The following is a 15,811-nucleotide window of genomic DNA, read 5'->3' on the forward strand; positions in this document are numbered from 1 at the left end:
GTCCCATATCTAAAACAAAACAACAACAACAACAAAACGCAGCCTACGATCTTGTTATTTTCATCCCTGCTTCCGTGGCACCATGACAGCTTGAAGCTCCATCGTTGCCAAGGTGGCAGGGAGCCCAAACTAAACTACAGTTTCTCAATCTCGGCTGACTCATCCCGATGGGAACTTGGGCTACCCCCAGGGACAGGCACTTAGCTAGATGACATTAGGTTTCATCTCTCTCTCACACACGCACACCAAAAAAAAAAAAATCACAGCAAGGAAGCAATCTGGATGGCAAGTGGCACTTTATTTATCGCATCCCAAACAAAATAACGTAAGAGAGAGAAAGAGAAAAACGAAGAAAATACGAGGGCACCAATTGCAGGAGAGGATTCTCCAAGGGCAGCTTTTCCACCACCACCCCTCAAAATATTTCTCCCCACCCCCCAAAAAATAATACATACAGTATATAAGGCAGCAACAAAAGGTGCTTTCCCTAAAGTTTGGGACAAGAGGCAGGAACTGGGATAACCGCTTTTAAGGGTCACCCCATCCTTCGTCCCATTGGGAGGCACTGCAGGTAGGGATTTTTGGGCATACTGTGTGGACCCCAGACCCTGCAAGAAGCTGGGGAAAGGAGTGTGTGTACTGGAGCGGGGAGGGGGTGTCGACCCCCAACAGGTGCAGCTCCGGCCAACGGTGGCAGGCAACCCATTTCTAGTGGCTAAAACCCAGTGGAGTCCATCTTTGGCTATATACTCCTTCTGTTGGCTCAATTCTGGGGCGTGCCGAGTTTCTCTGTTCCGCACATGGGTTCCAGCTGTTCTTTGGTCTCTTTGCTGAGGTCGTTCTCCTCCTCCCCAGTAACCATCTTGGGGTACACAACCACGCAGAGCTTCTGTCCCACCCGAGTGATCCCATCTGGAAGAGAGAGGGGGGGGGGAAGCACAACAGGTGAAGAGAGCAGCAAGAGGGACTTGGCGGAGTGTGTTTGTGTGTTTCATGGTGATTTTCTTGCAGATGTTTTGCAACCCAACTAGGGAACATCATCAGTACTTGAAGGGAGTGAGGTATGTGGAATGAAGGCAGGGGAGGAGGAGAGGGGAGGAGCAGGAGGAAGAGGAAGAGAAGAGGAGCAGAGGAGGAGGAGAGAAGGAGCAGGAGGAGAAGAGGAGGAGGAGGAGCAGGAGCAGGAGGAGAAGAGGAGGAGGAGAAAAGGAGCAGGAGGAGCAGGAGGAGCGGAGGAGCAGGAGGAAGAGGAGGAGGAGAAAAGGAGCAGGAGGAGCAGGAGGAGCGGAGGAGCAGGAGGAAGAGGAGGAGGAGAAAAGGAGCAGGAAGAGCAGGAGGAAAAGAGGAGCAGAAGGAGCAGGAGGAAGAGGAGGAGAAGAGGAGCAGGAGGAAGAGGAGGAGAAGAAGAGGAGCAGGAGGAGGAGAAAGAGGAAGAGAAGAGGAGGAGAGGAGGAGGAGAGAAGGAGCAGGAGGAGCAGGAGGAGAGGAGGAGCAGGAGAAAGAGGAGGAGAAGAGGAGCAGGAGGAAGAGAAAAGGAGCAGGAAGAGCAGGAGGAGAAGAGGAGCAGGAGGAAGAGAAGGAGGAGAAGAAGAGGAGCAGGAGGAGGAGAAAGAGGAAGAGAAGAGGAGCAGAGGAGGAGGAGAGGAGGAGCAGGAAGAGCAGGAGGAAGAGGAGGAGCAGGAGGAAGAGAAGGAGAAGAAGAGGAGCAGGAGGAGGAGAAAGAGGAAGAGAAGAGGAGCAGAGGAGGAGAGAAGGAGCAGGAGGAGCAGGAGAAAGAGGAGGAGAAGAGGAGCAGGAGGAAGAGAAGGAGGAGAAGAAGAGGAGCAGGAGGAAGAGGAGGAGAAGAGGAGCAGAGGAGGAGGAGAGAAGGAGCAGGAGGAGAAGAGGAGCAAGAGGAGGAGAAGTGCAGGAAGAGAAGAGAAGGAGGAGAAGAGGAGGAGGAGGAGAAAGAGGAAGAGAAGAGGAGCAGAGGAGGAGGAGAGAAGGAGCAGGAGGAGCAGGAGAAGAGGAGGAGGAGAGGAGCAGGAGGAGGAGCAGGAGGAACAGGGTCAGGAGGAGCAGGAGGAAGAGGAGGAGAAGAGGAGCAAGAGGAGGAGAAGTGCAGGAAGAGAAGAGAAGGAGGAGAAGAGGAGGAGGAGGAGAAAGAGGAAGAGAAGAGGAGCAGAGGAGGAGGAGAGAAGGAGCAGGAGGAGCAGGAGAAGAGGAGGAGGAGAGGAGCAGGAGGAGGAGCAGGAGGAACAGGGTCAGGAGGAGCAGGAGGAAGAGGAGGAGAAGAGGAGCAAGAGGAGGAGAAGTGCAGGAAGAGAAGCGAAGGAGGAGAAGAGGAGGAGGAGGAGAAAGAGGAAGAGAAGAGGAGCAGAGGAGGAGGAGAGAAGGAGCAGGAGGAGCAGGAGAAGAGGAGGAGGAGAGGAGCAGGAGGAGGAGCAGGAGGAACAGGGTCAGGAGGAGCAGGAGGAAGAGGAGGAGAAGAGGAGCAGGAGGAGCAGGAAGAGAAGAGGAGGAGGAAGAGGAGGAGGAAGAGGAGGAGGAGACCCAACTAGGGAACATTATCAGTGCTAAAAGGGAGGGATATTTCTGGAGAGAAGGGAGGAGGAAGAGGATGAGGACTAATGTGGGGTCCTTAGTGTTCTCTGAGATTGGTAGTTTTCTTGCAGAACAGAAGAGAAGAGAAAGGGGGGCAATACTCACCGACCAGGCTGTTGAAGGATGGGGGCTTGTTCTCCCAATGGACACCCAGGAAGTAGACGGGTACCCCGGTCAACATGATGGCCAGGCCAATACCACAAACCAGCGGTTCGGACCACAAGCTGAAGACCAGAAGGAAGGCCCAGAAGAGCAGGTAGATGATGGGGAAGAACAGGCTCACCTGTGGGGAAGAGAAATGGGTTGAAGCTACAGCATAACATCACCATCTTTTAATCACCCCCATAATCCCTTATGGCTGTGGAGTCTTGGGCAACTGAATGGAACTGAGTGTTTACTGGCCGGATGACCTTCTCTGTCGCCATTGCAGAGTTTTGTTCAGCAAATATATTCTCATTGTGCCCAGCAAGAGAAACATCTCCCTCTGCCTAGGATCAAACTCACAGCCTCCTGAACCTAGACCATGGATCTAAGCAACCTTAAAAACTCAAGGAGGAGGAAGGAGGGTGGCCAAACACCATGGTGAAATGGAATTTCCTGCGCCCTGCAGGGGATCTCCAATATCCACATTATTGGGGCTCTGGTTTGATTAGAACCACCGTGTAGGGGTGCGAAAGAAGAGACGTGTCTGTCAATAAGCTGGGGGATGGTAGCAAACCCCCTTGGGAGCCGGCATAGACCTCTCAACCAGTGGCAGTGGAAGACGACTTGTAAAAGTCATCCTAGGTGCAGCGGGCACAAACAGTCTGATTGACTTGAAGATTGGACGTCAACACTGAAGAAGGAGGCAACCTTAAACACGATCAGCTGGCCCTGCCCATCCACAGCCGCCCTATCCTGTCTTATCTTTCCTTCTTTCTGGCTCAGCTGATTCATGCGGCATAGTTGATTTCCACTGTGCCTCCGCTGTTCTTACTGGGGCTGTCTTAGAAGGTAAGCAGCTGAACTTCAAATAGCTGTATTTTGAACACTACGCTACGCAGGGCCAGCTGATCGTTAGAACTACCGATTCGCCTGAACCAGCAGCAGCCCACCACTGCCGTTCTTCATTTTTGCACATAATTTATTTTCCCTGGGTACAGTCAATTTCAGTGCTTCTACTGTGGTCAATTTCTTCCTTTCGAGTGCAATCAGTTCCTCTGTTTCCAGTGCAGTCAAGTTCTCAGCTTTGAATGTGGTCATTTCTCCATGTTGCGCAATCACCAAACCAGTCGTTAAACTGGTTGCAGCCCACCACTGAAGAATGGTCGAGGGACCAAAAACAGAGTCGTGTCTCAGGTTCTTACCTTGATCGGACGAGGCCGATGGGGTTCGCGCCAGCGGAGCACGACCTGCCCAGCCACTGTCACGCCGTAGAAGAGGTAGTTGATGAAACCGACATAATTGATTAGTGTATATATGTCACTTGTGACCAGCATAAGCAAAGTTGACAGACACTGCCAGAGACAACATAAAGGAAATGAGCTGATGGATATAAACAATGGACCACATTGGTTTAGGTTTATTAGATTTATAGGCCACCCTTCCCCTCCGGGACTCAGGGCAGCTTACATGAATAAAATAGAGACAATTGCAAAAATTAGAATTTAAAACATTACAAATAGTAAAAACCCCCACAATAAAACAATCAATCAACCTTATTTCATGCAATGACCAGAGCGAAATTATCGCTCACGGTTCCCAGGCCTGCCGACATAGGTGTGTCTCTAACGGCATGGAGAGTAGGGGCAATGCAGATCTCTGGGGGGAGTTGGTTCCAGAGGGTCAGGGCTGCAACAGAAAAGGCCCTGCCCCAATAACCCGCCAGCTGACATTGTTTGGCCGAGGGGGCTTGGAGGAGGCCAACTCTGTGCAACCTAACCAGTTGTTGGGATTGGACAATTCTCCCACAACCGCCCACCAAATCAGTGTTTTGTCAACCTCAGCAGCTCAAAAATGGGTGGACTTCAATTCCCAGAATCCACCAGTCAGCTCAATAAGCTGCAGGGCATTGCCCCCCTCCGACTATGCAGGATGGATAGGGAAGAAGCCAACTACCAGATTGCAAGAACACAAGTGACTATCTGTTGTGGTCCGCCAGCAGCCTGTATATAGCTGATAGCGGATCCTGTTCAAAAGGAAATTAACTTGGTGACGTGCCAGTGGCCTGTGCAGCTGGCACCCGAGTTAGGCAGTGAGGAGCCTGGCAAGGACTCAGTGCCAGAGGCAGAGGTTCAGCCAGGGCCTTTGGAATCTGTAGCATCTCTTGGAAGTGAGGAGGAAGAGGCTTCTCCTCTTCTTGATGCAAGAGACTGCAGAGCTGCCAAGAGACAGGAATGGTTACTCAGGAGGAGGTCTCCTTGAGAGTAAGACTTGAGGTTAATTGGTATTTCCCCCACTCTTTTGTAAGAGTCTCAAGATTCACGTATGCCGCCAAGCTTGGGGTCATTAGATTCTGCCCCCTGGCCAATGAATGTATAGTGGTTTTGTTGATTGAATTGATATGTGAGTTCTTTAATTGGTTCTTTAGCTTTTAGATGTAACTTTTAATTAATTAATTGGATTTTGATGTATATTTGATGTATATAGCCGCCCCTAGTTTGCGGAGAAGAGCGGCATATAAATCCAATAAATCTAATCTATATTGCTTTTTTTATATGTTGCAAGCCACCCCAAGTCCTCAGAGAGGGGCAGCATATAAATCCAATAAAACTTAAAATTAATTGGCCACTCAGCTAATCTATTTAAGGACAGCAGAAGCAGCTGAAATACTGCAGGAAACAACAGTTTAGATTTGTGGATCTGTCATGATTGTTTTATGAATCCCTGTTTCTGTGCTTCGGATTTCTTATCAAGGAAGACTCCTGGACATTTGGCCAAGGCCTTGGACATTACGTAAACAGAACTAATTGCATTGCTTTGAGTTAAGTCTTTCTGAGCCTATACCAGCTGCTAATGAGGATTAATTAGTAGCTGACTTTTTGCAAGAAAAGACTGCCTTTTTGATATGTGTGTGTGTGTCACCACGTCTAAGCCAGTTATTAGCAGTGGTTCATTGATCAAACTAAGTTTGTTTAAACAGTGTGTTTTGATACATTCGTAACTGAGGGCAGAACATGATCCAGATGCAGAAACCCAAAACCCATCAGTAGCTTCACATTTGCAATGAACAAAGGACATACATTCAATTTCGCAGCTATTCAGATTGTTGTCCGAGGAGGTAGAAAAACAGCCTGGGAAATTACTGAGACCTGGGAAACGGCCCTTTTGTCAGTCAACGGGAGCGCTGATTTACCACCAGCTAATCAAGTGCTTGGGAACTTTTTTCTGCCTGGCGAATTCTGGAAGTTGAGGTCTATTCTTTTTGTCCAGTTAATTATCAGTAATTAATCCCCAATGAAGACTCGAAAGCAAAGTCTCTATGTATATATTTACAAAGAAACATGCTAGAAACAGCCATGAAATCATAGGAATGTCAGTCTGCCAAAAGTCCACCGTTATCAGCACAGCTAATAACCAGTGGCCAAAATAAGGTAATAGATTCAGGTCATTAGTTTTTGGCGTTGACAGGTACTCACAAATGCCTTCAAAAACCAGGATTTCAGGATTGCAGAAGAACTTAAGAGAGACTCTTCGGCTGCTAATTCTCTCTCTCTCCATATAGGAACGTTGAACTTCTGCACCGAGGTTTCCCATCATCCCCCCTTTTATACTCACAGTGATGATAAGTTGTGCCTAGAAGTATTCAATACCTAGATCTACGTTGCTAGAGATATTCTTCTTACCCTAGCATCTAATATGGGGTCCACAATATCTCCCTCCTCATCTGACTCAAACATTACCACATCTTGGGGGGGGGATCTGCAGTCTCTGGGGGTTCCCCGGGCCCTAACTCTCTCTTACTCTCACTTTCTCTGGTGAACACACTGGCCTATGATACCTAGACGGACCCAGTTCATCCTCCTCAAAGTCCGTGATCAAAGGAGCCGCATGCGAGCCAATCACAACAAGGCCCATCCATCGTCAAGCCCTCCCCCCTGTGAACGCGGTATGTTTTCCATGGATCCCACCTGCGTGTGATCTCCTCAGATCTCCCTGCCTTTATTTCTCTACCGGTGACTCACAGTGAAAAGCAGAGCAGGTATCGGAGTGCACCTCCGGACGTGAATCATGGCCAAGACGCTGGGGAGGTGGCCTTCCCGGGCGCCGGCGAAAAACAGCCTAGGGAAGAAACAAAAATAACACCGCAAAAAAACTCAAAACAATAGCAAGTGGAGACAGATGTGATTGGCGTCGTTTACAGCCAGCCCTGGAAAATCTTTGTGTTTTGAACACAGTTTATTCATGCCCTTCTTTGGTTGAAATAATTTAAAGACAACTGCCTTCCCTAGACAGCTTACGAAGATAAAAATCACTCAAGCAGCCAGCCATCAACTACTAAAGCATGGCCCCGGGGCGTTTAAAATCAGAGATCCGATTCTCTTTCGTAACGCCGCTCTGAGCAATAAAATCTCATTCAGGAAGAATGAAGTACACATAATCCTCATAGCCACCGTTGGGATTGAAATGTCGGTCGAAAAGCCGTGCAGTCATTAAGCAGATCGGCAGGTGGCTGGATTCCAATTTTACAATCGTTTTTTATTGTGGTTATTAAGACCATGGTTAATAGGAGCGACACTCACACTGGTTTTTAGGGAGTATCCTTGGATCCAGAGGTATTGTGCGCAACTTGGGCGTCCTCCTCAATCCACAGCTCACATTAGAGAAACATCTTTCAGCTGTGGCGAGGGGGGGCGTTTGCCCGGGAGTCATTGCTCACAGTCACTCATGCCCTCATCACCTCGAAGCTCAACTACTGTAACGCTCTCTACATGGGGCTACCTTTGAAGAATGTTCGGAAACTTCAAATCGTGCAGAATGCAGCTGCGAGAGCAATCATGGGCTTTCCCAAATATGCCCATGTTACTCCAACACTCCGCAGTCTGCACTGGTTGCCGATCAGTTTCCGGTCACAATTCAAAGTGATGGTTATTACCTATAAAGCTCTTCATGGCACCGGACCAGGATACCTGCGAGACTGCCTTCTGCCGCACGAATCCCAGCGACCGGTCAGATCCCATAGAGTTGGCCTTCACCGGGTCCTGTCGACTAAACAATGTCGTCTGGCGGGATCCAGGGGAAGAGCCTTCTCTGTGGCGGCTCCGACCCTCTGGAATCAGCTCCCTCCAGAGATTAGAACTGCCCCCACCCTCCTTGCCTTTCGTAAACTCCTCAAAACCCACCTCTGTCGTCAAGCGTGGGGGATCTGAGACATCTCCCCCTGCCTATGTAGTTTTAGTGCATGATATGACTGTTTTTATTGGGGTTTTTATATTGGGGTTCCTTAGTTTTAGATTTTTTTAAATGTGCAATTGCTATTTTAGATTTTAAATTATTAGATTTGTCAATATATATTGTTTTTTATCACTGTTGTGAGCCGCCCCGAGTCTGCGGAGAGGGGCGGCATACAAATCTAAATAAAATAATAATAATAATAATAATAATAATAATAATAATAATAATAATGTGCAGTATTGGGAGTGTATGCATGAGTGGGGAGGAGGGAATAGCACACACTCACACACACACATACCCTTTCGGCACATGGACCCAAAAAAGTTCACCATCATTGTTCTAGAGCAGTGATGGTGAACCTATGGCATAGGTGCCACAGGTGGCATGTGGAGCCATATCTCCCCTAGCTCAGCTTCAACGTGCACATGTATTCTGGCCAGCTGATTTTTGGCTCACACAGAGGCTCTGGGAGGGCGCTTTTGGCTTCCTAAGAGCCTCTGGGGGGATGTGGAGGGCATTTTTATCCTCCCTGGCTCCAGGGAAGCCTTTGGAGCCTGGAGAGGGCAAAACATGAGCCTACTGGGCCTACCAGAAGTTGGGAAACAGGCTGTTTCCAGCCTTAAGAGGGCCTCCGGTAGGTGGGGGAAGCTATTTTCACCCTCCCCAGGCATTGCATTATGGGTAGAGGCACTCACGCATGCGCAATATGTGTGCGCCCACACTTTTTCGGCACCTGGGGGAAAAATGGTTCGCCCTCATTGTTCTAAAGTGCTAGCTATTCCAGCCAGCTTAGTATCATCTGCAAATTAACTGTGATTGAGGTTGGAGGTCTGATCTACTCACCTGGAGGAAGTAAACAGGGAGCCGTTGACGCCTCCAAAGGTGGAGAGGGCCACAGAGATGGGCATGATCCATGCCATCACTCCTAAGAGTTTCTCCCCAAATGTCTGTGGAGAAAGAAATGAGGAGACGTTAAGGGGTCGATTCACCAGGAACCCAAAGAGGAATTTGAACGTCGTTGATGGAACACTCACCACTGCGACAGCGTTGGAGGCCAGAAGTTCCTGGGGAGACATGGCAGTGACATAGGCCACGTTGGCGAAGACGTACACAAAGGTCACAAGCGGAATGGAGATAAAAATGGCTCGAGGCAGGTTCCTGTGAAGGATAGGAAGAGTGGAGGCGGTGGAAAGTGTTGTGAGTGGTCCATATCCAGCTCAGCTGGTCATGGATTTTGAGGACCAGGAGATGGAGGAGAACTGGACATCGCAGGCCAGTATTCTTGCCAGTCTGAGAGTGAGGGAGAGTTAGGGACTAAGGATCCAGCAGAGGCCGTAACACTCCCAGTTAGGGTAGTGTGTGAGTCAGAGGACGATGGGGACTTTGAGGCCCCTCTCTTAGATGCGAGTGTCAGAAGGATGAGAGCCAGGCATGAATATCTCTCTAGGAGGGGTTCTAGGCATTGATTAGATCTATGGGACATTTAGCCCAGGGGGGTGCAGGATGTGGCAAGCAACGTTCATCATGAAGCCGGTGCCTCGAGAGATTGCTTTTGATTCCATGGATTTCGATTCCCGCTTTTACAGAAGCTGGTTAAACCCTGAACAGTGAGTAAAGTGAAAAAACACCAGAGACACCTCATTAGGGAAGATTTATGTCTCTAGTTGGCTTGCATCCCGGACTGTTATCTATGCTCCTTAGAGGGGAACGCTGTCAGCCTGAAATACTTCAGAATTCACTTATTTCTTGCTGGACTTTGTGTAAATAAGAATACTTTTGCCTCGATCAATGTGTGGGGGTTTGCTTTCTAATAATTGACAGAACAGAAAGTAAAACGGAGATTGAAGGGTGTTTTCTCCACCCCCCACACCACCAGGAGAGACTTTCACTCACTTGTGAGGGTCCACCAATTCCTCCGTGACGTAGTTGAGGAAGTTCCAGCCCCCGTAAGCAAACGACCCTTGTAGGAAGGCCAGAGCAACCAGCCCCACATCTGGAGTTTGAAAGAACTCGAAGGCATTTTTGGGTTCCAGCCAAAAGTACTCTCCTACATCAAGGACATAAAAAAATAAAACCATCCTCAGTCATTATGGGGCCTCTTCTCTTTAATCCCACTTCCCAAACCAGTTGAATCTCCCATTTTCCTACTTCCCCATTGCCAGGAAACCAGTTCATCTTGTAAATCAAACCATCCCAAAATGGCGTCTATGTTCCACTGTTTACATCTTTGCAATCTCTCCACCACCAATACAGCAGGAGAAATACAGCATACGAGAGTTGGAAGGAGCCTTTTGAGGTGTTTTAGTCTGCTCTGCCCTATACCAGAGGTCTCCAACCTGGTCACTTTATGACTTGTGGACTTCAATCCCAGAATTCCTCAGTCAGCATTCTGGGAATCGTAAATTGGCCCAGATCGGAAAACCTCCATTTTATGACGTGTGGACTTCAACTCCCAGAATTCCTCACCCAGGATTCTGGGAGTTGAAGTCCCCAAGTCATAAATTGTCCAAGATTGGAAACCCTGATTTTATGACGTGTGGACTTCAACTCCCAGAATTCCTCACCCAGGATTCTGGGAGTTGAAGTCCCCAAGTCATAAATTGTCCAAGATTGGAAACCCTGATTTTATTACCTGTGGACTTCAACTCCCAGAATTCCTCACCCAGGATTCTGGGACTTGAAGTCCCCGAGTCGTAAATTGGCCCAGATTGGAAGACCCCCATTTTATGACATGTGGACTTCAACGCCCAGAATTCCTCACCCAGGATTCTGGGAGTTGAAGTCCCTGAGTCATAAATTGTCCAAGATTGGGAACCCTGATTTTATTACCTGTGGACTTCAACTCCCAGAAATTCTCACCCAAGATTCTGGGTGTTGAAGTCCCTGAGTTGTAAATTGGCCCCGGTTGGAGACCCCTGTCTTACAATATTCCAGACTGAGGGCTGTCCAACCTATTCTTAAAAACCTCCAGTGATTGAGCACCCAAAAAGTTCGGAAATAATACACTTGGTTGGATCTAACGGGTCTCACCTTTGCAAATTTGCACAATTCCCATGATAATGATCAAGGCCAGAGCCAGCAGCTTTCCAGCGGTGAAGATATCTTGGACACGTGTTGCCCAACGGACGCTGGCACAATTCACCCACGTCAACAGCACTGTGGAGAACCAAGAAAGACCGTGAAGACAGTACCACCACTGACCACACCTTCTCCCAACCCAACTCAACTATATACAGAACTGCCTTTGGAGTCGGCGTTCTCCAGGTCCCGTCTGCCAAACAATGTTGGCTGGCAGGACCTCGGGGAAGGGCCTTCTCTGTGGCAGCTCCGTCACTTTGGAACCAACTGCCTCCGGAGATCAGTATTATCCCCACCCTGCCCAATCCTGCCTCCACAACTACCTAATTTTGTCACTGTTGTTCATAAAATCATACATCACAATGTACTCCCTGTCGGTGACTACTTCACCTGTTTATTTTTATGTGAAAGGACACCGCAGCAATGCTGCAAGCAAAGGGCGGTCCTTTAATGTAAAAATAAACATGTTTATTTTTATGTGAAAGGACCGCCCTTTGTTTGAAGCACCACTGCGGTGTCCTTTCACGTAAAAATAACAATGTTTATTTTTACGTGAAGACCTCCCTTTGAAGGAGCTGGGGAATCCCTCCCACTAAGAGATTCCGGGGGCAGAGCCTTGACGTCACCGGCAGGTTGCTAAGGACGCCAAGGTGATCACTTCCTGGATTCCATGGAATCCAGGAAGTGATCACCTTGGCGTCCTTAGCAACCTGCCGGTATACGTGATGTCAAAGCTCCGCCCCTGGAATCTCTTTGTGGGATTCCCTGTTCGGGTTCGGCCGAATTTTGCATAAACTTCGTCCGAACTTGCCAAACCCGAACACCGTTGGGTTCGCCCATCACTATTGGACACACAAGAAATTTGTCTTTGGTGCATATACTCTCAGTGTACATAAAAGAAAATATACATTTTTTCAAGAATCATAAGGTTCTCAATGATTGTCCTGGGGTCAAATAAGCAATGAGGAAACAATCAATATTAATAAAAATCTTAAGGATACAAGCAGCAAGTTATAGTCATACACTCATAAGTGGAAGGAGATGTGTGATAGGAATGATGAGAAAAAACTAGTAGTAATAGTAGTGCAGACTTAGTAAACGTATAGTGTTTTGTTGATTGAATGGTTATGTTTGTATTTTAATTGGTTCTTTTTTTTAGTTGTAACTGAATTTTAATTATTTGGATTTTGATATATATAGTCTTTTTTATATGTTGTAAGGCCGCCATAAGTCCTTGGAGAGGGGCGGCATATAAATCCAATAAACTAAAATATTTTGGCAGTGTTGAAGGAATTATTTGTTTAGCAGAGTGATGGCATTTGGGAAAAAACTGTCCTTGTGTCTAGTTGAATGGTGTGCAGTGCTCTGTAGCAATGTTTTGAGGGCAGGAATTGAAACAGTTTATGTCCAGGATGCAAAGGGCAAGTAAATATCTTCAGAGCCCTCTTTTTGACTCGTGCAGTATACAGGTCATAGAAACATAGAAACATAGAAGTCTGACGGCAGAAAAAGACCTCATGGTCCATCTAGTCTGCTCTTATACTATTTCCTGTATTTTATCTTAGGATGGATATATGTTTATCCCAGGCATGTTTAAATTCAGTTACTGTGGATTTATCAACCACGTCTGCTGGAAGTTTGTTCCAAGGATCTACCACTCTTTCAGTAAAATAATATTTTCTCATGTTGCTTTTGATCTTTCCCCCAACTAACTTCAGACTGTGTCCCCTTGTTCTTGGCTTCACTTTCCTATTAAAAACACTTCCCTCCTGGACCTTATTTAACCCTTTAACATATTTAAATGTTTCGATCATGTCCCCCCTTTTCCTTCTGTCCTCCAGACTATACAGATTGAGTTCATGAAGTCTTTCCTGATATGTTTTATGCTTAAGAACTTCCACCATTCTTGTAGCCCGTCTTTGGACCCGTTCAATTTTGTCAATATCTTTTTGTAGGTGAGGCCTCCAGAACTGAACACAGAATTCCAAATGGGGTCTCACCAGCGCTCTATATAGCGGGATCATAATCTCCCTCTTCCTGCTTGTTATACTTCTAGGTCCTCAATGGAAGACAGGCTGACAGCAATTTATTGTAATTGTCTCTGTTTTATTCTTGTAAGCCACCCTGAGCCAGCAAGCAGAAGGGCGGCCAATAAATTTAATAAACCTAAACCTACACCTTATCTTTAATTTCCATCATCAATCTATTCACGTGCAGTCCTGTATTATTTTTGAATGACCTTCCTTTCAGAACGGGAAATTTGTTGCTTCCCTCCTGCACAAGTTTTTTTTTCCCCCATGCGTTGCTTGGGAGTTCAGTGACCCTGCCATTAAGGCCGTAACCCAAGGTTAGATCTCACCATCCCGGGGAACATGGGAAAGAAAGACCCAAGCCCTTCAAAGGTGGCTGGATGTCTCTGTTGTCCGAGGGGACAAAAACAACAACGGGAGAAGTCTGTGACCTATTTGGCTCAAGGCCACTGGCATTGGAAAAGATCCCGTCCGCAGACAGACTGAACTCTGGGCTCCTGGTGCGCAAACAGCGTCCACCTGAGATGGATCAACAGAAACTCAAGCCTCTTGCATCACCCCCCCCCCCCCCGAGGAACAAGGAAGACCAAACATCAAAACCACAGCTTGTTCCTTCTTGTCACCTTTCCGACCCTGCTGGTGAGACCACATTTGGAATACTGTGTCCAGTTCTGGAGACCTCACCTACAAAAAGATATTGACAAAATTGAACGGGTCCAAAGACGGGCTACAAGAATGGTGGAAGGTCTTAAGCATAAAACGTATCAGGAAAGACTTTATGAACTCAATCTGTATAGTCTGGAGGACAGAAGGAAAAGGGGGGACATGATCGAAACATTTAAATATGTTAAAGGGTTAAATAAGGTCCAGGAGGGAAGTGTTTTTAATAGGAAAATGAACACAAGAACAAGGGGACACAATCTGAAGTTTGTTGGGGGAAAGATCAAAAGCAACATGAGAAAATATTATTTGACTGAAAGAGTAGTAGATGCTTGGAACAAACTTCCAGCAGACGTGGTTGGTAAATCCACAGTAACTGAATTTAAACATGCCTGAGATAAACATATATCCATTGTAAGATAAAATACAGGAAATAGTATAAGGGCAGACTAGATGGGCCATGAGGTCTTTTTCTGCCATCAGTCTTCTATGTTTCTATGTTTCTATGCTGGGAAGGGATAGATTAGCCAGGGGTGAAAATTTAGGAGGAATTTCCCCGTTTTTGCGAAGCTCGGCGTTATCCCAGACGCCGCACAGAAAATCGGACATTCGGGGAGTCCTCAACCGATGACGATTCGTTTAGTGACTGTCCGACGTGACGGCGGCACTGGGAAGACGGGACCGATGGCTGTTTTTTCACACACAGATACATGTGGTCAAGTGTCATGGCGTCCCCATGGGTCACATGATCAAAATTCGGAGGACAATTGGGAACTGAGTCATGTTTACGACAATTGCAGTGGGCCGGGGTTATACGATCCCCCCCCCCCTTTTGCGACCTTCTGACAAGCACACTCCATGGGAAAGCGAGACTCGTTGAACAACTGTATTAGTTGCTTAACAATTCACTTTTGTGGAAAGAAAGGTCACAAAATGGGGCAAATCTCGCTTAATGACTGTCTTGCTATAAATTTCGGGGTTAGGAAGTCGAGAATTACTTTCATGCTCCTATATATGGAAAGCTACCTTCCTGACTGAGCAGTATTGTTCAAATTTAACCACTTTGACGGATTTCAACTCCCAAAATCTCCCAATCAGACTGGTTGGCTGAAGGATGATGGGAGTTGAAGTCCACCCCTCTTCAAGTATCTAGATTGATAAACACTGAGATATTTATTTATTTATTTATTTATTTATTTATTTATTTATTTTGTCCAATACACAGTGAGGGTTTTAGTGGGTATATATCTATATACACATAGTAAAATACATGATGAAGGTTATAGAGGAGATACTCATAGTAAATATATATCTATGAAAGAATAGAAAAGAAGATATAGGAATAGAAGAAAGGTATAGGAGATATAGGAGAGCAATAGGACAGGGGACGGAAGGCACTGTAGTGCACTTGTACTCGCCCCTTACTGACCTCTTCGGAATCTGGATAGGTCAACCGTGGATAATCTAAGGGTAAAGTGTTGGGGGTTTGGGGATGACACTACGGAGTCCGGTAATGAGTTCCACGCTTCGACAACTCGGTTACTGAAGTCATATTTTTTACAGTCAAGTTTGGAGCGGTTAATATTAAGTTTAAATCTGTTGTGTGCTCTTGTGTTGTTGTGGTTGAAGCTGAAGTAGTCGCCGACAGGCAGGATATGATCTTATGAGCAATACTGAGATCTTGTTTAAGGCGTCTTAGTTCTAAACTTCCTAGGCCCAGGATTGAAAGTCTAGTCTTGTAGGGTATTCTGTTTCAAGTGGAGGAGTGAAGGGCTCTTCTGGTGAAATATCTTTGGACATTTTCAAGGGTGTTAATGTCTGAGATGCGATATGGGATAAGGTGGAAGAGGGGTGGACCTGAATTCCCAGAATCCCTCAGCCAGCCTGATTGGCTGTTGGATTCTGGGATTTGAAGTCCATCCCTTTTCCGCCTTCGTCCTATCTCAGCGCTTGGAGGAAGTCCAAAATATCTGGGCCAACTGCCAGAATCCTTCAGTCAGCCTGGTGGGATTCTGGGAGTTGTGGTCCATCCCTCTTCAAGGGTTAAGATTGAGAAACACTGATGTATTGGTAGAACAGAGGCAAAA

At 46.9% G+C, this 15,811-nt stretch overlaps 1 protein-coding gene across 1 annotated transcript in view; it reads right to left on the bottom strand.

The window, feature by feature from the left end:
• Positions 1–279: 279 nt before the first annotated feature.
• LOC139155522 (large neutral amino acids transporter small subunit 2-like) overlaps positions 280–15,811 on the bottom strand; it is a 52,873-nt gene continuing 37,341 nt past the window's right edge. Inside the window, exons 4-11 of the mRNA XM_070730687.1 lie at positions 10,987–11,112; positions 9,850–10,003; positions 8,991–9,114; positions 8,800–8,903; positions 6,747–6,843; positions 3,930–4,079; positions 2,689–2,866; positions 280–912 (exon numbers count right to left, since the gene is read on the bottom strand). Coding sequence (XP_070586788.1) covers positions 764–912; positions 2,689–2,866; positions 3,930–4,079; positions 6,747–6,843; positions 8,800–8,903; positions 8,991–9,114; positions 9,850–10,003; positions 10,987–11,112 — 1,082 coding nt within the window. The 3' untranslated portion in view covers positions 280–763. The remainder of the gene's footprint in view (positions 913–2,688; positions 2,867–3,929; positions 4,080–6,746; positions 6,844–8,799; positions 8,904–8,990; positions 9,115–9,849; positions 10,004–10,986; positions 11,113–15,811) is intronic.

Source organism: Erythrolamprus reginae, unplaced genomic scaffold (assembly GCF_031021105.1).
Source record: "Erythrolamprus reginae isolate rEryReg1 unplaced genomic scaffold, rEryReg1.hap1 H_26, whole genome shotgun sequence".
Classification (NCBI taxonomy): domain Eukaryota; kingdom Metazoa; phylum Chordata; class Lepidosauria; order Squamata; family Dipsadidae; genus Erythrolamprus; species Erythrolamprus reginae.